At 45.4% G+C, this 22,166-nt stretch overlaps 1 protein-coding gene and 1 non-coding gene across 2 annotated transcripts; one reads left to right on the top strand and one right to left on the bottom strand.

Annotated features, from left to right (window-relative positions):
• Positions 1–1,854: 1,854 nt before the first annotated feature.
• LURAP1 (leucine rich adaptor protein 1) lies at positions 1,855–11,813 on the top strand. Its single transcript, XM_029229454.1, has 2 exons — positions 1,855–2,138; positions 11,182–11,813. Exons 1-2 carry the CDS (start codon positions 1,941–1,943, stop codon positions 11,701–11,703), a joined length of 720 nt encoding a protein of 239 aa, XP_029085287.1. The 5' UTR covers positions 1,855–1,940; the 3' UTR covers positions 11,704–11,813.
• A 6,104-nt stretch (positions 11,814–17,917) lies between these two features.
• On the bottom strand, positions 17,918–18,024 carry LOC114900199. Its single transcript, XR_003794803.1, has one exon. It is a non-coding gene; the product is annotated as a U6 spliceosomal RNA (small nuclear RNA).
• Between the last annotated feature and the right edge of the window lie 4,142 nt (positions 18,025–22,166).

Raw genomic sequence — 22,166 nt, 5'->3', positions numbered from 1 at the left:
TCTTCTCACTCCCAGTCCTCTTCTTGTCTTCCCTTCCTTCATGAATGGCATCAGATCAAACAGCTGGGAGTCACCCTCGATTCCTTGTCTCTCTCCAGCAACCAGTCCAGGTCTGTTTGCTCACCATTGTATTCTTTGTACCACATACAACGGCTAGAACATAGAAGATTCTCCATAATATTTTTTGAAATCATTCGTTTTCTGGACAAATATTTATCAAATGCCAGTATAAACAAATGAATGTTACTGGTCACCAAGTCTTGTCAATCTTACCTCCTAAAGAGTCCTCCTCCATTCAGGTCTAATTCTTTTCCAACCTTACTACCAGCCGCTGTCCAGGCCATTTTAGTTTCTTGTCTTCTAGCTGGTCTACATGACTCCAGATTTTTACCCCTTTAATTCTTTCTCCTTGCAAAATCCAGAGTATTTTTTCAAAAAGGCAAATCTGTTTTGTAAATCTCTGATTTAAAACCCTTCCATGGTTCAAGGCATACTAAGGAAAAGTATGTTACTTAAAATTACAAAGGTAACAAGCTAAAAAATAATGATAGAAATGTATAGGGCCAATGGAAGAAGGAAGTACAGAGTGTGAGGTAGATCTTATTTATCATAATAGGAAGTCAGTAGACAATGTTTAAAATTAAGACATAGTGGTATAAGTCTATTGTGGAGTTATGAGTATAAACACCAGGAAAAAATAGCTGAAAGTGGTTGCCTTTGGGGAGTGGGACTAGAGGTGGGAAAGAATAGGTTGCGGTAACTATCTTTTCATTATAAATCCTTCTGTAACCATGGGCTGGAATTACTTGGATTAAAAACCAAAATCAAGGGGCTTCCCTGGTGGCGCAGTGGTTGGGAGTCCGCCTGCCGATGCAGGGGACACAGGTTCGTGACCCGGTCCGTGAAGATCCCACATGCTGCGGAGCGGCTGGGCCCGTGAGCCATGGCCGCTGAGCCTGCGCGTCCATAGCCTGTGCTCCGCAACGGGAGAGGCCACAACAGTGAGAGGCCCGCGTACCGCAAAAAAAAAAGAAAAAGAAACCAAAATCAAGCCAAAACATAAAATGCTTTTTAGGGATCATCATTGCCCATAGAATAAAATCCCAGCACCTTAGAACCATCTTTTATAACCTTGTTACTCAAAGTGTGGTCCCTGGACCAGCAGCATGGGAGCTTGTTAGAAATGCAGAATCTCAGGCCCCACCCCAGAGTTACCGAATTGTAATCTGCATTTTAACGATTCCCAGATAATTCATGTATGCACAGTCAAGTTTAAGAAGCATCGGTTTACAAGATCAAGCATGATGTAGCCCTCTTCGGCTTCAATACCGGCTGCTCCTTTAGTCTAAATTTAGTGGCTACACTGGATGTGTGTGTTTATCAGTGGCTAGCTAAATTCCAAGCACTGTTTTAGATCCAGCTCCTCTACTCCAGGAAGCCTTCCAAAACCCTCTGTAGTTCTGTTACCAATGTTCCTTAAAATCCCACTTCCCTAACTGAGGATGCTTAACGTCACTCAGCAAACATTCATTGGGCACCTGCTGAGTGCCTGGCTGGACTAAGTGCCAGAGTCAGGAGAAGGCGCTGAGCTCTTTCAGGTGCATATCCAGCATCGCCCAGCCTCACCCATTCCGGAGCCAGTGTCAGGAGAAGGCGCTGAGCTCTTTCAGGTGCACATCCAGCATCGCCCAGCCTCACCCATTCCGGAGCCAGAGGTGTGTGCGCAGCACTCGAATGTACACACACACACACACACACACACACACACACACACACCCTCTGCGCGGCTTTTCTGAGTGTTACGGCGCCCTCCTCCCGCCCCCACACAGCGCGGGCGGGGACCCACCGGTTCCGCTCTGCACTAGCTGCTGTGAAAGGAGGACCCCTGGGAGCGGGATCCCGGCGTCCGGTCGCCCAACCCTGTTCAGGCTTAGGCCCGCATGGAGGGGACTGCGGAGTCCCAGACGCCTGACCTGCGAGACGTGGAGGGCAAGGTGGGCAGGAAGACCCCTGAAGGGCTGCTCCGCGGGCTGCGAGGCGAGTGGGAGCCGGGAACCTCTGGCGCCCTGCTGCTCCCGGGGGCGCCTAGCACTGGCCACAGCCTGGGGGACAAGATCATGGCGCTGAGGATGGAGCTGGTGAGTGTGGGCTACACGGGCCAGGGGCACGGAGTCTCCAGCATGGGGCCGGAAGGGATGGACTCGCGTCCCCAGAGTTGGGCTGGAGAGGAGGGAGTTAAAATTCACCACCTAAGTCCTCAGGATTCCTATCAGATCAATCTTTAAGCCCTGGGGTCCATTAATTGCATTCCCCAGGAAGGGTGAGTGGAGTATTGATGGGCCCTGAGCACTTGGGGTGGGAGGCTCAGGGTTTTTTCAGTTTTTTTTTTTTTTTTTTTTTTTTTGCCAAATAATTGGGAGGGGAGAGGTGAGGATTGGGAAGCACTGAGAACCTAGCACAGCACAAATCTTCCCCCTCTCCCCTCACTTTGGGGCCACCTCTGCCCCCAGCCACCATTATAGGGCAACCAGTTTTTTCTCCTCTTGCAAACTGGGCCCAGGGTTTGTTCCTCAGAGGCTCCAGTATCCACCACAACACTCAGCACAGAAGAGATTTGGGTGAAAACTGCCTGGGCTAGAGCCACTAAAAACATCCTCTTTCCCCAACGTTCCCCCACACCCACTTAAAATATTTGAAAGTTCCTAGAACCTTAGCAGACACAGAGTAGCAGCACCTGCCGTGTTGGTCCCATCACTGCAGACTCAGTCTCCTTCCTACCAACCCCCAAGTACACTGGATATTTGCATCTCATCTGCACTTCCTCGGGGAGAAGAGGAGAAAACAGGCACCCAACCCCTTCCCTGTTGCTGCTGGTCTAGATTCAGAGCCAAAAGGGCAGTTGGGGCCTCCCAGGCTCCCTAGGGCCCTGGTTCTGTTGAAGGGGGTGATTTACACCTGCCACCACTTTGCGGCCAATTCTAGGGAACTGAGGAATTGCCAGCCACTTTCTGGCACAGAACCAGGAGCCCACAGTGAGTGTGTCAGCTAACAGGTCTTCCTGGAGCCCCACTGTGTCCAGCTCTACAGGCTGAGGGGTGTGTGTGTGTGTGTGTGTGTGTGTGTGTGTGTGTGTGTGTGTGTGGAGGGGGTGCCTTTGGGAGGGAGGTCATGGGCGCTACCTGACAGCCTGAGAGGCTGGGAGGAGAGATTTGTGGGCAAAGCAATCAGGAAAGGCTCCCTGGGGGAAGGATTTGAATGCCATATGTGCACTTGGCCTTGAAGATTGGAAGCTATTGCCAAATTCTCCAGAGTAGGGCTGTAACTGTGCCCACCTAAGGGAGGGGTCTGGCTTTCCCTCACTGTACAAACTTTAGCTCAGGGCCCAGAAAGAGCTAACTTAGAATGTCTTGCTTTGGAAACTAACTTTCACCAAGTGCATGTGCCAGGTATCATGCTGAACATTTTACAAGATATTCTCTTAGTCCTCACAGAGACTTATTAGGTATGTGATATTTTATAGATGAAGAAACTAAGGCACAGAGAGGTTAAGTAACTGCCCAGTCATACAGAAAGTAAAAAGCAGAGCCAGGCTTTGAACCCAGGTGATTTGCCTACACTTTACATCTTCACCGTTGAGACCTGCTTTGTGCCAGATGCATTAAATGCCTTTCATGTCACTGGAGTGAGAAAAGCAGTCATTATTTTCCCATTTCACAGAGCAAACATGCTTGCAGGTGTTAAGGGGCTTGCCTGAGCTCATACTGGGAGGAGCCGTACCTAGTCGCTCTGGCTCTCTTTTCTCTCTTTGGTGCAGATTACCTGTTCATAAACTTTAAGGGGTACATTTTAATTTTGATTGGGTCTCTCTGCATTCCTGACCTAGCCTGGCTTGGGGCCCGAGGCTGCCCACGAAGAACTCAAGGGAGGGAGCCTTCTGGGGTCCAGCACAGGGAGAGGCTCCCTATGTGCCCCATGGATTCCTACTCTATTCCTTTCTCCCTCCTCAGCAGAGGTATCTTAGGTTTCTTTATGCACTCTGCCCTACACACTGGGTGGCACCCAGGGGGACAAGGGTGGGGCAGGGGGTTTCCCCTGGAGCCGCTTGTGGCAGAACTAGTCCAAGCCCTCTAAGTACTGTCCTTCAACTGTCCCTCACTCAGCTTTCCTGCAGGGAGGGGGCAGGCCTGCCCTTGAGGCCAAGGTCATCACTGCCTCTAGGCCTCTCCCTCCCCTACTACTCCCTCCCCAAAAGTTGACTGAACCAGACAGACTCCGGGATTTGTGGGAAGGGGAAACAATGGCAACTTCCCCTACTTAATCCTCCCACCCAGAGAACTGTTGCTATGACAACCCACCCCCACAGAGCAGTTTGAGAAAAAGCTTTAGGCAAGGAGAGAGAAGGCATGGGTTCAAGTCCTGGCCCTGCTCCTGAATAATTTTGTGATCTTGAGCAGAGCCCTGACTCTCTTGGCCTCAGTTTTTCTACCTCCTGGGGGAGAGGGCGAGGGGAGAGAGGGGTAACAATAGTCTGGGAATCTCATTCTAAAACCAGGGAGCTAGGACTGAGATCTGTAGGCTTTTATCCCAGGGCTTCATTTAGATTGAGCCATGAGTGAGCCATACTTGTGATCTTAGGGCTTGTCAGAGGGTTTGGTGTGTACATGTTAAGGGGAAGAATGGGGAACCTGAATCCCCCTGGGAAGAGAATTGGGTTGGAGTGGCCTCTGAGGCTGCATCTCTCCTGAGCTGTTTATCCCCCTTCTGTTTCCAAAGAGATGGTGTGAAATGACTGTTTCTTTTTCTGGCAAGAAAGCCTTGCTTTCTTCTATTCTGGGCAGTGATGCTGTCACAGTCAGGGAATCCCACTGTCACAGGACTATAGAATCTGGTCCTCAGATTCATTTGCCGCCAACATGATAAAACCCAGCCCCCTGAACCCTGGGACCAGCAGAGGGACCAAGGATAGTAAAGACAAGAGAATCATAGAACTGAATCTGACCTACCCAATCCTAGGCTAAGCACCATAAACGAACTGGGCAGGACCTGCTGCTCCAGGGAGCTCATAGTCTGGGTTAAGGAAGAGAGAGACAGACTAGCCACTCTGGCACAGGTGCTGTTGGAACTCAGGGAGGACTTCCTGGAAGAGTCTTCATTATAGAGTGACATGGTCAGATTTGTGCTCTGGAAAGGCACAACTGAACTGGAGAAGACAAGCTGTTTCTTCTGGTTGGAATGACTCTCCATGGCTTTGTCTGGCTAAGTCCCACATGACCTTCAAGTCTCAGCTCATGTCCTTTATTCTAGGAAGCATTTCCTTACTACTCTGGTTATGGTCCTCTAGGTACCCACAGCTCTCTGTGCAGCATTTGCATCCCCTGGCATTTTCTGCACTGAATTTTAAGTGCTTGTGTCATTGTCTTATCTTAACCCACTAGACTGTGAACTCTCTGAGGGCAAGAAATGGTCTTTTCTTGCTTTATCTACACAATGCCATGCCTATAAGAAACACTCAATAAATATTGTTCCATGACTGAATGGCTTAATTCCACCTTAAGGAAGTGTAGGGAAGACTTCCTAGAGGAGGTGGCATTTGAGTTGTGCCTTGAATAAAGTCAGTGGGAATTCCAGTTCAAGATGGCACATTAAACACATGCATTTACCTCCATTCCCCCCTGAAACTCCACTAAAAGCCAGTAGAAAGATTATTTTTAAAGCTGTGAAGCCATTATGACAAGAACAGGAGAGAATATGACAGGAACAAAATTTTGGAAGCTGAAAGCAGAAGGAAGAGTAGTAACTAACTTAGTAGACTTGAAAAAAGCTGAATTCCAAGCCAGCAATGAGGAGAGTTGAAAAGCAACCCATTTTGCACCTCAAAGGTCTCAGGAGTTGGTCTCAGATATTTCTAGATCTGAGGGTGCAAATAGAGCTGAACACAAAAGGGTTGATGAATGTCTGTTTAAGAATCATACTCGGGGGCTTCCCTGGTGGTGCAGTGGTTGGGAATCCGCCTGCCAATGCAGGGGACATGGGTTCGAGCCCTGGTCCAGGAAGGTCCCACGTGCTGCAGAGCAACTAAGCCTGTGTGCCACAACTACTGAGCCTGTGCTCTAGGGCCCATGAGCCACAGCTACTGAGCCCGTGCGCCTAGAACCTGTGCTCCGCAACAAGAGAAGCCACCGCAATGAGAAGCCCACACACCACAACGAAGAGTAGCCCCCACTCACTGCAACCCGAGAAAGCCCACGTGCAGCAACAAAGACCTAACGCAGCCAAAAATAAATAAATTTTAAAAAAAAACTGGTTTTCATTTATATTAGTGATATAAAATTGGGAAAAAAAAAAAGAAGAATCATACTCAGGGGACTTCCCTGGTGGTCCAGTGGTAAAGAATCCGCCTTACAATGCAGGGGACGTAGGTTCAATCCCTGCTCAGGGAACTAAGATCCCACATGCCGCGGGGCAACTAAGCCCGCGCACCACGACTACTGAGCTCCCGCACCTCAACGAGAGAGCCCACATGCTGCAAACTACAGAGCCCATGCACTCTGGAGCCCACGCACCACAACTAGAGAGAGAAAACCCATGTGCCACAACTAGAGAGAAGCTTGCACGCCGCAACGAAGAGCCCGCATGCTGCAACTGAAGACCCGATGCAGCCAAAAATAAATTAAATAAACAAATAAAAAATCTTAAAAAAAAAGAAAATATTAAAAAAAAAAAAAAGGGACTTCCCTGGTGGCAGAGTGGTTAAGAATCCACCTGTCAATGCAGGGGACACGGGTTTGATCTCTGATCCGGGAAGATCCGACATGCCGCAGAGCAGCTAAGGCTGTGCGCCACAGCTACAGAACCTGCACTCTAGAGCCCGTGAGCCACAACTGCTGAAGCCTACATGCCTAGAGACCATGCTCTGCAACAAGAGAAGCCACCGCAATGAGAAGCCTGCACACTGCAACGAAGAGTAGCCCTGACTAGCCGCAACTAGAGAAAACCTGCGTGCAGCAACGAAGACCCAACGCAGCCAAAAATAAATAAATAAAATTTATTTTTTTTAAAAAAAAGCATCATACTTGGGACTTCCCTGGTGTTCCAGTGGTTAAGAATCCATCTCGGGGCTTCCCTGGTGGTGCAGTGGTTGAGAATCTGCCTGCTAATGCAGGGGACACGGGTTCGAGCCCTGGTCTGGGAGGATCCCACATGCCGCGGAGCAACTAGGCCCGTGAGCCACAACTACTGAGCCTGCGCGTCTGGAGCCTGTGCTCTGCAACAAGAGAGGCTGCGATAGTGAGAGGCCCGCGCACCGCGATGAAGAGTGGCCCCCGCTTGCCAAAACTAGAGAAAGCCCTTGCACAGAAAGCCCAACACAGCAAAAATAAATTAATTAATTAATAAACTCCTACCCCCAACATCTTAAAAAAAGAAAAAAAGAATCCATCTTGCAATGCAGAGGACGCCGGTTCAATCCCTGATCGGGGAACTAAGATCCCACATGCCGCGGGGCAACTAAGCCCGTGCACCACAACTAGAGAGCCTATGTGCTATGGAGCCTGCATGCCACAGCTAGAGAGAAACCCACACACTGCAACGAAGAGCCCGCGCTGCAATCAAAGATCCTGGCGTGTCACATCTAACACCTGACGCAGCCAAAAACTAAATAAATAAAATACTAAAAAAAAAAAAAGAATCATACTCTAAGAATGCCTCCCCAACTGGGCAACCCAGTGCCCAGAACTCCTTTATCATCGCAGAAAACTGGAAATGTAAGTTTTGGAAAGAATAGAACAGAAGGAAGGGAGGAAGGGGAAGGGAAGAAGACTGGAAGGCAGGAAGGAAGAGAGGGAGGGAGGGAAGGAGGGAAGGAAGGAGGAAAGAGGAAAGGAAGGGGGCAGAAAACAAAGCAGGAGAAGCATTTTTAGTATGAAAAATTTTGTTTAATACATTTAGTTTGGTCATGGACTACATGGTTTCACTGTTAATAAATTTGTCCCCAGCACGAAATAATTGAAGATGATCTCTTTTATCCTGTGCCATTAATAGTCTGTGCAGTCTGTGGTACTTCAGTTATTTATGTCCACATCTCCTTACTGAAACTGTAAGCTTCTGTTAAGCAGGGAGAGATTCTCCATTATCTTTGTAATTATTAGAAAATCCAGGTACCCAATAATCATTTGTTTAATTGAAGTCAACAAATATTCTTCCAAATGTTGTGATGTTCTTTCAAAAACACAAATAATTTCAGGTACAAAATTTTCTGTGCTTATGCCATAGTAGATAAGTTAACCATAGTAATATGTAAAGCCAAATAGCTACCATTTATTGATTAGTGAATACTTGTCAGGCAGTATGCTATGCCTGTTAATGCTCCTTCTATTTCTGAAAATAAACCTTTAAATTAGATAGTATCCTCTTTTTACAATGAAGAAATGATGGTTTAAAGGGAAAAAAATTCCAATTTCATATGACTCATTAATGGCAAAACTGGAACTTGAATCCAGGTCTGTTTAATTCCAGTGCCTATATTTTTCTCAGTGTACAAAGTTGGTCTGATTTCTGGCTTATCACTGTAGGTGTGACTAAAGCAGTTATTTCCTGAATAATTCAATAAACATTTATCAAGTAATATATATTTAAAAAATAATAGAACCAAAGGTCTCCAGGTTGGGAGACACCAAGCAAAGTTTGAGAGCAAGAGGGATTAAATTAAAATATACTAAATGCTATGTACTACCCCTCCCAGCCTTTCCCTTACTTGGCTCCCAGAACATTGGCAGCTTTGCTTACATTATACTCTCTAGATGCATATAATATAGTGAATGTGATGAACCCAAGAAAAAACACACACACACACACACACACGCAAGGTACTACCTACAGGCCTTACCCAATCAAACATCCTAGCAAAATAACCCTTAGTGAGGTTCAGAGCTGGCAAGCCTCAGGCACAGAGAGTTTCCAATCAGCTTTTTAGAGACCACTCTGAAGTATAAGCAGCAGCTAAAGATTGTAAGACATCTGATGAAGCCCTTTAACTATATAGACCTATACAAACAGAAAAAAGCGACTTGAATAAAATGGAGATAATTCAGGGAGATAAGAACTTAAACAATCATTAATTATATCCTTAAAGAGATGAGATAATATTGCAGCCATGAACAAAAACAGGAAATTATTAAAAAAACATTCAGAGGGGGCTTCCCTGGTGGCGCAGTGGTTGGGAGTCTGCCTGCCGATGCAGGGGACACGGGTTCGTGCCCCGGTCCGGGAGGATCCCACATGCCGCGGAGTGGCTGGGCCCGTGAGCCATGGCCACTGAGCCTGTGCATCCGGAGCCTGTGCTCCGCAATGGGAGAGGCCACAACAGTGAGAGGCCCGCATACCAAAAAAAAAAAAAAAATCAATAAGTAGTTATTTGGGAACTAGAAGGTAAGTACCAAAATAAACAGCTAAAAAAGCGATAGTAGCTGTCTTTGGAAAGTGGGATTTAGGTCTAGGATGGGGGAACTGTTACTTTTCATAATAAATCTTTGAGAACTGTTTGCTTCTTTATGTGCATCTATAACTTTTATTAAAAGTAAAGGTAGGGAATTCCCTGGTGGCACAATAGATAGGACTCTGCACTCCTAATGCAGGGGGCCCAGGTTCGATCCCTGGTCAGGGAGCTAGATCCCACATGCATGGCGCAAGTAAGAGTTTGCATGCCACAACTAAGGAGCCTGCATGCTGCAGCTAAGGAGCTGGCAAGCCGCAACTAAAGAGCCAGCGAGCCACAACTAAGGAGCCTGCCTGCTGCAACTAAGACCTGGTGCAACCAAATAAATAAATATTTTTTTTAAAAAAAGGTAAACCTAGGACTTCCCTGGCAGTCCAGTGGTTGACCCTCTATGCTTCCACTACAGAGGCTGCAGGTTTGGTCTCTGGTCGGGGAGCTGGGATCCCACATGCTGCACAGTGTGGCCAAAAAAAAAAAGTAAAGCTAAATAAAATGAAATTTTAAAAGTTGTGTGTGGCAGGACCTGGGGTTCCCACAGAAATATCCTAGAGGTGAAGTTAGAGGGATGGGCAAGAGCTGTATTATGACAGGCTTTTGAAGACCTGCTGCTAAAGTGCTTAGATTTTATTCTCTAAGAGCAGTGCACAGCCTGAAAAGGTTCTTGAGCAAGGGAGCGACAAGTACACACTTGTGCTTGGGGAAGATAACTCAGTGCATCTGAGCTACAAGGTACCCTAGAGATTACCCAGTAAGTCAAACTTACTCCCAGTGCAGACAAGGAGACTGGTGTATAGTAAAGGGAAGCCCCGAATTCCCAGCCAGTGAGATTCTGACCCTTTGAAGCTCTAGCCAACCCTTCCCTTCCACAGCAGCTGCTACCAACATCCTGAAGGAGGACCAGGTTAGTGCCTTCTTTACCCCCCCAGCTCCTGCCTCATTTTGGCCCAGTCTACTTCCCAATTAACACTTGGCTGCCTATCAGGCTACTCTTTGAACAGGGGATTTTTTTTTTTTTTTTTTTGTGGTACGCGGGCCTCTCACTGTGTGGCCTCTCCCGCTGCGGAGCACAGACAGGCTCTGGACGCGCAGGCTCAGCAGCCATGGCTCACGGGCCCAGCCGCTCCGCGGCATGTGGGATCTTCCCGGACCGGGGCACGAACTCGTGTCCCCTGCATCGGCAGGCGGACTGTCAACCACTGCGCCACCAGGGAAGCCCCAGGCTACTCTTCGGATGACTGCTTCTAAGTCTTACTGGTGAATCTGGACTGGTTCAATCGTTATAACCCGATCTGTGAAGTTCAAATCTCAGTAGGATTGGATTTTAATACTTAACACTTACTGAGATTTTACTCTGTACCAGGCACAGTGCTCAGTGCCTAAAAAACAACATCACAAAATTCTCCCAGCCACCCTGTGAGGTGAGTGACCTAACCCTATTTCACAAACAAGGAAACCCAGGCTCAAAGAAGGTAAGAAAGTTGCCCACAGTCATACAGCTAATAAGTTGTAGGGCTGAGATTTTAAACAGCAGTCTCTCTGCTTCTAAAGCCTACACTCCAAACCATTCTATTTCCATGCTTCTTGAAAGTGAAGCATAGTTGTTTGGATCACAAGGTAGAGGCCTCTAGAAACATTGCGGAAACCCGTGGCCCAGAACCTGGAACTGATTCCTTCTCCCACTCCCCTAGGCTTACCTGCGAGCCATCGATGTGAAGATCCTACAGCAGCTGGTGACCTTGAACGAGGGCATTGAGGCAGTGCGCTGGCTGTTGGAGGAGCGGGGGACATTGACCAGCCACTGCAGCAGCCTCACCAGCAGCCAATATAGCCTGACAGGCGGGAGCCCAGGCCGTTCAAGGCGAGGCAGCTGGGACAGCCTGCCAGACACCAGCTCCACTGACCGACTGGACAGTGTCTCCATTGGCAGCTTCCTGGACACAGTGGCCCCCAGCGAGCTGGATGAACAGGGCCCCCCTGGGGCTCCCCGTCCCGAGATGGACTGGGCAAAGGCTATACCCGGGGGGGAGAGGGCCAGGACTGAGGTGGACCTGACAGCCACCAGGCTAGGAAGCTTGAGGGCTGTGTGGAAGCCCCCAGGGGAGGGGCTCCAAGGTGGACCTCCTGAGCCACCAGAGGATGAGAGTACCAAGCTGGGCTTTGAGACCCACTGGTACTGGGGCCAGTGCCAGGATGATGTGACCTTCCTGTAACAACTCTTCCAACCTTTTGTACACCTATGGCTCTTTCATCGCTAGGCCCTGGTCTCCCCCAAATGTATTCTCCCTCAATCTGGGATTAGGAAGAGGCTGCATTGAAATCAGTTACCATGGAAACCTGGCCTCACCATCTCTCTGGTCCCTGGGGAGGCTCTGCCTTTATCCTTCAATTATTGGGTCCCTAGAGCTATTTTCATGGATACATTGACTCTAGAGGCTTGACCTGTGGCTCCAGGTGTGATGGTATCTCTTCCCCTTTCCTCCCAACTGGGATTTGATGGTTTAGCATCCCTGTGAGATCACTGATGAAGAGATGGGGGTATAATTACCTCACCCAACACCTAGGAGCCTTGGCTCCCCTCTTGGCCAAGATGGAGGATTGTGGAGGGACATGGACATTCAAGGCCAACCCTCCATGGATTGGCCCTCCCAGAAGCCTTTGGGGTTGGTAGAGCCACCCCTTCCTGTCTGGTGAGTGATGTCATTTCCTGCCAGGATGGATTAGCCTTTCTGTACCAGTCTTTTAGTGATGATAGGTCAGTATAGGGGTGTCTGAGCCCCTGCTGCTAAGTGAGACCATATCATTTATTCTCCCTACCATTACTTCTTGTGAATGGGAACATGCCACCCTCCTCGCAGGAAGGTTTCTCAGTCAGATGTTTGTACTTCTTCTCAGAGAGGTTCTTAGTATTTAAACAGGGAGTTCTCATTTTATCCTAGGGATTCTCACTTCCTCTCTGACCACACGCCTGTCTGCTGCCAGCATTCCTATATCTGTGCTTTTAGGGAGGAAACTGGCAGGAGCCTCCACCTACAGCTCTCAAAAGTCTGCTTGGCCTGCCCTGCCACAGTCCCCTGTCTTACCCCTGTCCCTGGGTTGCCCCCATTCTTGTATTCTGGCTCCAAATCTGTCCGCCAGGAGGTTCAGCCTTTGTGTCTCCACACCTTCTCGGTTTCCACTTTGGGCCTCAGACCTTTTATATGCAGATGAGTCCCTCTGCCTTCTCTCTCCAACGCTGATGGGAGCCAGAGGGAGGAGAAGCTTGGGGTGTACCAGAATCTCCAAAAGGGGGAGGTATCTTCTCAGATCTTGTGATTCCCCTGCCCCCATCCTGCCCCAGACCTTCCACCATTTGGTTACTAGGATGCCAGCCTGAGGCCAGGACACAAGGAATCCCCTTGTCTAGGTTACAATGGGGGGTGTGGCAGAGAAAGACAGAGGCTCTTTGGTCCTAGGGCCCACATCCTGGGAGGGGGGAGAATAGGAGGGAAAAGCTGCTTTCCTTCCTCCCTTAGAGCAAGCTTTAGACTCCCTGGACCTGCTGAGGGAGCAGGGCACTGGCTCTGGGCCTGGGTCCCAGGGCCCTAGTGAATTACACCAAAGGGAACCTGCCAACCTGGGGCTCAGGGAGGGGACAGGCCCAGAGAGAGGGTGGGGACAAAGGCTGTGGCTGATGTCAGAATATGAATTATTGGAGGTTAACCCTTTGAACCCCAGGTAACTGCCCCTATGTTGGTCCCTGTCTTTCCTGGGCCCTGAAACTAGATTATTGGAAGGCAAAAAGGAGAAAAAAGGATGTCAGGTGAGTCTTGCCTATTTGCTGTGCCCTCGTGAGTTGGAGGAGTCTTCCTCAAATCCTGGAATAACTCCTGCAATTTCTCTACTGTTCATTCTATGCTGAGGAAGGGACAGAAGCCAAGTTGATTATCTCCAGTTCCCCTAAACTCCTCAAGTCTGGTTCTGCAACCCCCCACCCCAATCCTTTTGGGGCAATACATTTCCTCCTCTCCTCTCAAAGTGATTGAAATCTCTAAAGAATATCTGTAAGTCTCTTCTTTGCTGCCCACCAGCCCTCTCCTTGCCCCTCTAGGTCTTGGGGCTCCTGACCTCCCCTCAGGCTGGGAATTCAAATACCCTTTCCCAATACCCTGACTCTGTTGCCATTTTGTGGTGACTTATGGGTAACTACCTTTCCACTTGGAACTATTGTATTCCTTTTCAAAGCTTGCTTATTCATTTAATCTATAAACTTCTGAGCTGAAGAGGTTGTCCGCCCTCTTGTGACCATTATGCACCATTGCTGGAATAGCTGGGTGAAACCTTCAGGCTCAAATATAGCCTTAAAGAAGACCAGCCCTCTCATTGCACAGACAGGTTAGAGAGACAGGCCTACAGAAGGCAGAGACTTTACCAGTGTCACCCATGGTAAATCTGTGACAATGCTCAGGTTAAAGAACCCAGATCGCCCGGCTGCCTGCCTGTCCACCCACAATTCCATCACTTGGCCAGACTGTTTCCCCACCCCACCCTGTCACCACCCAAGCCCAAAGGATCTGAAAGCAATTTTCTCCCTGTTTTAATAGGTTCTTACCCCACCCTAGAGAAGCAGCTCGGTATTTAGAGAAAGAGCCACAAGGCTCTGAGGAAAGAGACCCTTGGACCAGGATTGGGTAAAGGGTGCATTAATATGGACCACAGATATAAGGAAGATCAATCTTGGACCAACTATTTTTCTGGGAAGGTAGGGTGAGTAGGCCCAGACATCATGGGGGCAGAATTCAACATTCCAGACCTGGACGTGAGAAGCAGGGGGTAGGGGTGGGAGATGAGAGATAAAGAAATCCAGTTGGGTCCTGTGGAGATGGGGAGCTCCAAAGTCAGGGGATTACAGCTCAGTTGGACTGGCATCTGAGGGTATTGAGGGGTTGCAGAGGTGGGTGAGTGGGGCTGCCTGGGAACTCCAGGTAGCCTGGACATCCCGTCTCAATACCTTAGACTCCATTTCACTACTAGAGAGGCCCAGGAACCCTGGCAAGCACACATTCTTGGTCCCTCCTACCTGCCTCTGGACTGACTGTTTAAGGCTTAGCTCTCCTGTTAGTTTAGACCTTTCCGGGTTATGAGGAGGACCTGTTTAGGAGCTCAAAGAAGTAAAGGGTGAAAAGGGAGAAAGATGCAGAGAGACAAAAGAGAATGGGATGAAAATGGAGGCTTGAAGATATGATCAGAGGGAGCATACTATCCTCCAAGTGGGCTGGGGACTTGTCAGGGCTCGGGGTAAAGGCAGAGATGACAGAGCTCTTGGCAGCTGCAGAAACAGTGCCTGGGAGTATAAGGGGTGGTGCTGGCTGGGATGAGTCCACCAAGGAGATGAGACCATGTGAATGGGCAAGTGTAAGAGCCTGCATTTAGGATGGGGTGGTGAACTTGCGCACTGGACTGACTGGAAGCTCAGTGGCAGCTTAGGTGAGAAATGCTTGGTTCTTGCATTGGATGCAGGCTCACTCTGTGCATGGTGCCAGGCACATACTGGATGTTCAGTGATACCTGTTGAATGAATGGAGGAATGAATGTAAACCCATGAAGAGATGTGACTTATAATTTAAAAAGTGGTTAATTAGGTAGTAATAGGTAATTTAAAGTATTATTCCATTTAATTCTTAGCAACACTGTAAACAATGCATTATTAACAGATCATAAGTGAACTATGGTAGGAACCTACGTCAGTCTGACTGCAGGGGCTTCCAGGAAGTCTTCTCTGATTCCCCACTCCCCTCTCTCACAGACCTTACGCTTCTAGGAGAACAGGTTATGCTGCCCAGCAGCAGGGCCAGTGTACATGTTTCCTATTGCTGCTGTGACAAACTTAACGGCTTAAAACAACACAAATGTGTTATCTTACAGTTCTGGAGGTCACAAGTCCGAAATCAATTTCATTGGGTTAAGTTATAAGTTAAGGTGTTGGCAGGCCTCTTCTGGAGTCTCTTCTGGAGACTCTAGGGGGCAATCCATTTATTTGCCTTTTCTAGCTTCTGGAGGCCGTTTGCATTCCTTGGCTCATGGCCCCTTCCTCCATCTTCAAAGCTAGCAGCATAGTATTTCTCCTCTCTGACCTCTGCTTCCATTCTTACATCTTTCTCTAATTCTGTCTCCTCTTAGGAGGATTACTTTGTGATCAGATATCCTTGTGCTTACATTGGGCCCACTGGGATAATCCAGGATCATCTCCCCATCTCAAGATCCCTAATTTAACCATATCTTCCAAGTCCTTTTGGCCATATAAGGTAAAATATTCTCAGATTCTGGGGATTAGGACTTGAACATCTTTGGAGGAAGGACCACTATTCAGCCTTCCACAAGCAGAGATGGAGGGTGGGCAGGAGGATGCATCCACACCCAGAAGGAGCCTCTATGCTTTGTCTAGCCTCCTTCGGCCTGGAGTGAGAGGTGGTGCCAAGGGGAGCTAGCCAGGCCCAGGCCCCATGTCTGGAGAATGGCAAGTGCCTCCTTCATCTTCACTACCAAGGAGAGCTGAGAGTGAAGGTCAGACTTGGGAGAAATTCTCAGTTTAGGGAACTTTTCAGGACTGAGACGTCCTTGGTGAACATGGTGGAGGGTTCTAACAGGCTCTATCTTCAACACTGCCTCCTCTCCATGACCATTCTGTGCTCCCCCTCAAGGCAGAAGATAATTACCAGCTAACTAGCCTGGGCTCTCTCTAGAAAGGGTAGATTAGTTGTCTCTCTTTTAAATTATTATCTTTTTATTCCTTAATAGTTAAACCATTCTCCTCAGAGTGGGGTGAACTCTCCTCATCTGTTGATACTAAGTCTCTTTTTGTTTGATCTTTTTTTAATCCCTGATCCCTATTGTCATTCCTCTCCCTGACCCAGGCATACACATTAATGTGTTCAGTATGTGTTTGGATATATATGTATCTTTGAAAATATAAATAATTATGTGCTTATGTGTTTTAATATATATAAATAGTAAGCCAGCCTTTATAATGAATTGCCCCATATTACAGTAATTTAACACAATAAAGATTTATTTTTCACTTACACAGGAGCACAGGTGTTCTTGGTTGTACGGCTCTCCTTCACTGCCCATTTCAGATCCCAGGCTTCTTCCATTTTCAGGTGGTGATAGCCTGATCCTGCATCATAAAGTTCCCTGTCAACTTTTCACCAAATTGCTTTACCATCCATTAATGACCATTTTATTAACTGGTTATTTCACTAGCAATTACAAAATGATGATTTCCTAATGCTATTATTTTTTCTTTTATTAGTTCTAATTTTGTACAGAAAAACATTTTCACATCCTCCAGGACCATCTGATTACCCTGAAATAAAGTTCAGACCAGAATGGCAAGATAAATGCTTAAATCTCTTCCCTTATTTATCCCTTTCAAAGTAGTAAGTTGATGTCCTAGCAACTTGGTGTTTAATGATGTTGTTTTGTTTCACTTTCTCTTTAAATTATTGTTGTGGGGCTTCCCTGGTGGCGCAGTGGTTGAGAGTCCGCCTGCCGATGCAGGGGACACGGGTTCGTGCCCCGGTCTGGGAAGATCCCACATGCTGCGGAGCGGCTGGGCCCGTGAGCCATGGCCGCTGAGCCTGCGTGTCCAGAGCCTGTGCTCCACAACGGGAGAGGCCACAACAGTGAGAGGCCCTCGTACGGAAAATAAATAAATAGATTATTGTTGTGAACTTATAGCTTTTATTTATTTAATGTCTTTTAATCATTTGTAGTTATTTTTGTTTTATATTATAAAAAATCTTGAGTGTAAACAATAATAGAGAACATAGTATAATGAATTTCCATGCATCCATCACCCAGCCTCAGTAATTATCAACTCTGGCCAATCTTGGTTTATTTATTCCCTCAGCTACTCTCCCCCTAACCAAGATTATTTTGAAGCAAAACTAGATATGATTCCAGTTCATTTGTAATGTTTTAGTTTGTACCTCTAAAAGATAAGGAATTTTATTACCATTATGGCACCTAAAATTAGTAATTCCTCAATATAATAAAATATAACTATTCAATTTTCTGATAAATTTTTTTAAAATTTAGTATCAGGATTATGCTGGCCTCTTAAAAGAAGTTAGAATTGTTTCCTCCTTCTTTGTCTTCTGAAAGCATCTGTGTAAGATTGGTAGCATTGTTCAGTATTTGATAGAATTCATCGGTGAAATAATACGGGCTTGGAGTTTTCCTTGTGGGGGAGGTTTTTGATAACAAATTCAATTTCTGTGATACATATAGAGCTATTCCAACTTTTAATTTCATTTTGAGTTAGTTTTGGTAAGTTGTATTTTTCAAAGAATTTGTTTCAATTAAGTTGTTGAATTTATTGGCATGAATTTGGTCATAATACTGCCTTACTATTCTTTTTTTTTTTTTTTTGTACATGGATCTTCAAAAAATATGGAACGCTTCACAAATTTGTGGGTCATCCTTGTGCAGGGGCCATGCTAATCTTCTCTGTATCATTCCAATTTTAGTATATGTGCTGCCGGAGCGAGCACCTTGCTATTCTTTTAAAAAGTATTCATTGTAAAATAAAGCACAAGTGTAGAAAACACACAAAACAAATGTAAGGCTTAATGAATTATTCTAAGGCAAACACTCCTATAACCACTGCCATGTTAAGAACTAGAACCCACCCAGAAGTCCTGTCCATGTGCCCCATCCCAATTATAATCCCCTTCCTCTGCTGATAAGCAACCATTTCCTGATTACAGTATTCACTTCTTTGTATTTTATCTTATATCTTTATCATCCAAATGGACATCCTTAGATACTATAGTCTTGTCCACTTGAAAACATTTGATGTCTTTTTATTTTATTTTATTGGAGTGTAGTTGATTTACAATGTTGTGTTAGTTTCAGGTGTACAGCAAAGTGATTCACTTATACATATACATATATTTATTCTTTTTCAGATTCTCTTCTCATATAGCTGATCACAGAATACTGAGTAGAGTTCCCTGTGCTATACAGTGGGTCTTTGTTGGTTTTCTATCTTAGACAACCAACATAGTATGTATATGTTAATCCCAAGCTCCTGATATACCCCTCCCCCACACGTCTCCCCTTTGGTAACCATAAGTTTGTTTTCGATATCTGTAAGTCTGTTTCTGTTTTATAAATAAGTTCACTTGTGTCATTTTTTAAAAAATTAGATTCTAAATGAGTGATATCATATATTTGTCTTTCTCTGTCTGACTTACTTCACTTAGTACATTTGATGTCTTTTTAAGTCTCTTAATTTAAAGTCCCCCCTTCATCCCTTTCTTAATTCCTTACAATTTATTTGTTGAACAACCTGGGCCATTTGAAGTATAGAGTTTATCACAGTCTGGATTTTGCTGATTACGTACTCATAATGCAGTTCTGAGTGGTCCTGTGTTCTCAATATTTCCTGCAAATTGGCAGCTGCATCCAGAGGCTGAATCAGACTCAGATTTGATCACTTCGGCAAGACTCTAAGAAGCATATAAATACAGTCTCTATGCTTGCAATTCTTTTCAGGTGTTGATGTTTATTGCCGGTGGCCATTTATTCGTTGAGGATGCCATTAATTGTACAATTTTATTTATTCATTGAAATACTTTCATAAAGAGAAACATCCTCTTACCTACTATTTGGTTTCTGAGGGTACGGTTCACATAGGAAAGGCAGAATAAATGTTTGATTCTTTTTTCACCAGTTTTGAAGATAATGAATTGAATCCCTATCATCCTCCAAAGTTGACCACTTTAAAAAATACCACTATGAAAAAAACATATATCATTATGAACCTATGGATTTATATATATTTGATGGGTTTCAATCATCAATTAGAATTGTTGTTATTATTGAATTGCCAAGTGCCCCAACTTTGGCCAGTGGAGTCTCATTATACTGGCTCCTTGGTTCTTTTGACGTGACTCTAGTAATCTTTTTTTTTTTTTTTTTTTGGCTGCGTTGGGTCTTCTTTGCTGCGCGTGGGCTTTTGGGCTTTCTCTAGTTGCGGTGAGCAGGGGCTACTCCTTGTTGCGGTGCATGGGCTCCAGGCAAGCGGGCTTCAGTAGTTGTAGTGCGTGGGCTCAGTAGTTGTGGCTTGTGGGCTCTAGAGCGCAGGCTCAGTAGTTGTGGTGCAGGGGCTTAGTTGCTCCACGGCATGTGGGATCTTCCCAGACCAGGGCTCGAACCCGTGTCCCCTGCATTGGCAGGCAGATTCTTAACCACTGTGCCACCAAGGAGGTCCCGACTCTAGTAATCTTTGATAGCTTTCCTTCTGTTTGGTTTGACAAAATATTCCTGGGTCATCTTCTATACTTCTTGCCCCAGACTGCAATCAACCATTTCTCTAAGAAGCCTTCAGTTTTTTAAGTAAGAAATTATATTTCAAGACCACCGCCAGGCCTTTTCAGTGGACAGAACTACAGATTCAGTGGATAGACTATATATATAGTACACACACATACACACACTAAAATAATTCAGGAGTACATAGTGATACTTTCAATTCAAATTAAAGACTCAAGAACTTTTACTTAATCTCTTCTCTGGCTCCTTTCTTCCATACTGAGAATCTTAGTTTTTAAGGACACAGGAGATGATAGAATATTCCATAATTACTCATTTCTTTTATCTCATACACAAAGCACTCTCAGAATAACAATATTAATACTACCACCAATATGATTACTGAAAACATTAAAAAAGTATTTTGCAAATGCAGTTGCCATTCTCCACCTCATTAAAAAACTTTGTAGTGAATCTACATTGTCAGGGCATATAGTCATGATATGCTATACTCTTTTTTCTTCCTAGCCCCTATGTAGTTTTAGTTCTACAAGTAATCTTATAATATTCACCTCCAGTCCTTAAGTCACTCTACTCATTTTGGTTATCTGAAGTTAGTTTTCTACTAGATTCCCCAGGAAAAGCCCTTGGGAACAGTATTCTCTGAGATCTTACATGTTGATAAGTTTGTGTCCTTTATACTTATTAAGTCTTTTGCTAGGTTCACACTTTACTTTCTTGAGTCTCTTAAATATGTTACTTCATTCATAAAGTATTTGAAAAGTCTAATGATAATCTAATCTTCCCTTCTAAGTCATGTGTTGTGTATTTTTTTAGATGGCCAAAGTATTTTTTTCTTTAAAGTTCAGTCATTTTATTAGAATGTCTTGGTGCTGGTCATTTGGGGACTATATTCTCAGCTTTGAAGTATGATCTTTGAATGTGTAGCTTCAAATTTTTCTTTATTTCAGGAAAATTTTCTTCAATAGTTTTTAGTGTTTGTTCTGTTCCCTTTTTTTTTTTCTTCTTCAGGGACTCTATCTCTCTATCTATCTATCTATCTAACTGTCTATCTATCTATATTTTAGTCTTCTTTGCCTATTTTCAGTATTGGTCATTGTGTTTCAAATCCTTTTTACCTTTCTTCATTTCTTTTTTTTTTTTTTTTTTTTTTTTTTTGTGGTGCGCGGGTCTCTCACTGTCGTGGCCTCTCCCGTCGCGGAGAACAGGCTCCGGACGCGCAGGCTCAGCGGCCATGGCTCACGGGCCCAGCCACTCGGCGGCATGTGGGATCTTCCCGGACCAGGGCACGAACCCGTGTCCCCTGCATCGGCAAGCAGACTCTCAACCACTGCGCCACCAGGGAAGCCCTCTTCATTTCTTTTTGATTTAAAATTTTTTCTTTTCCATTTTATTTAAGGCATTATCTATTGTGTTTATTTGCTGTTGTGTACTTTCTAGTTTGGTCTTCATTTCTAAAATGATTTTTTTCTTTCATTTCTAATTCTTTCCTGAGAACTGTCACCTCATTTCTGAGTTTTTCTTTTTTTTTTATTATATGAAACATATATTATTTATCAACATTTTTAAAAGGACATGATATAGAGCAAGTATTGTTTTCCAAACTTATTTGAGCACACAGTTATACTAATATATCACAAATAAATGGTTCTATAGGAGGAATAAATGAGAGCTCATGGGCAAGAACTAAGGAAATGTATTAAAGAGAGACGTATTTTCAAGAGTGTGACCATCAGCAGCTTCAACTAATCATGTCTTAAACTTGACCAGTTGATTGGAATCCCCTGGCTTAGATAATAACTGATTTTTTTCTTGAGTCCAGTATGGGGAGCCCCTGAGCAGATGCCAACGTATCTTAGGAATATACAGTTTGGTGCTGAAAACAAGATACACATACATTTGAAAACAAATAAATATATCATCTGAATGGGATGGGGACTAAGTTTGGAAAGAATTTCTCAGGGAGACCTGATTTGTGCATTTGGCTAGTAACAATTGGCCAAGAGGGTAGGGACATCATAGGATGTATAAAATGGCCTTGGAAGCAAGGAATGGTGGGATTAAAAAAAAGCATACTGGCTTGCTTAAAGTGGGGGCACCAAAGTAAAGACATTTTAAGATTGAAGGAAGATCAAATTTTAGATTTGATAGGAAAGGCACTAGGACCACTGTCAATTTTTTAGTACGCTGGGTGATGCAAGAGATTCAGGTCAAAAGATTTCAACGGGGACTTCCCTGGCGGCGCAGTGGTCAAGAATCCACCTGCCAATGCAGGGCACACGGATTCGAGCCCTGGTCTGGGAAGATCCCACATGCTGCGAAGCAACTAAGCCTGTGTGCCACAACTACTGAGCCT

Source organism: Monodon monoceros, unplaced genomic scaffold (genome assembly GCF_005190385.1).
Source record: "Monodon monoceros isolate NGI ecotype Baffin Bay Population unplaced genomic scaffold, NGI_Narwhal_1 Super_Scaffold_18, whole genome shotgun sequence".
NCBI classification, from domain to species: Eukaryota; Metazoa; Chordata; class Mammalia; order Artiodactyla; family Monodontidae; genus Monodon; species Monodon monoceros.
This window is presented reverse-complemented; position numbering and strand designations above follow the sequence as displayed.

Bases quoted from the DNA above. Each gene is read 5' to 3' on its own strand.
- LURAP1 (XM_029229454.1), top strand. From the start codon at position 1,941: ATGGAGGGGACTGCGGAGTCCCAGACGCCTGACCTGCGAGACGTGGAG. The intron at 2,139-11,181 runs GTGAGTGTGGGC...CCACTCCCCTAG, and splicing joins TGGCGCTGAGGATGGAGCTG to GCTTACCTGCGAGCCATCGA.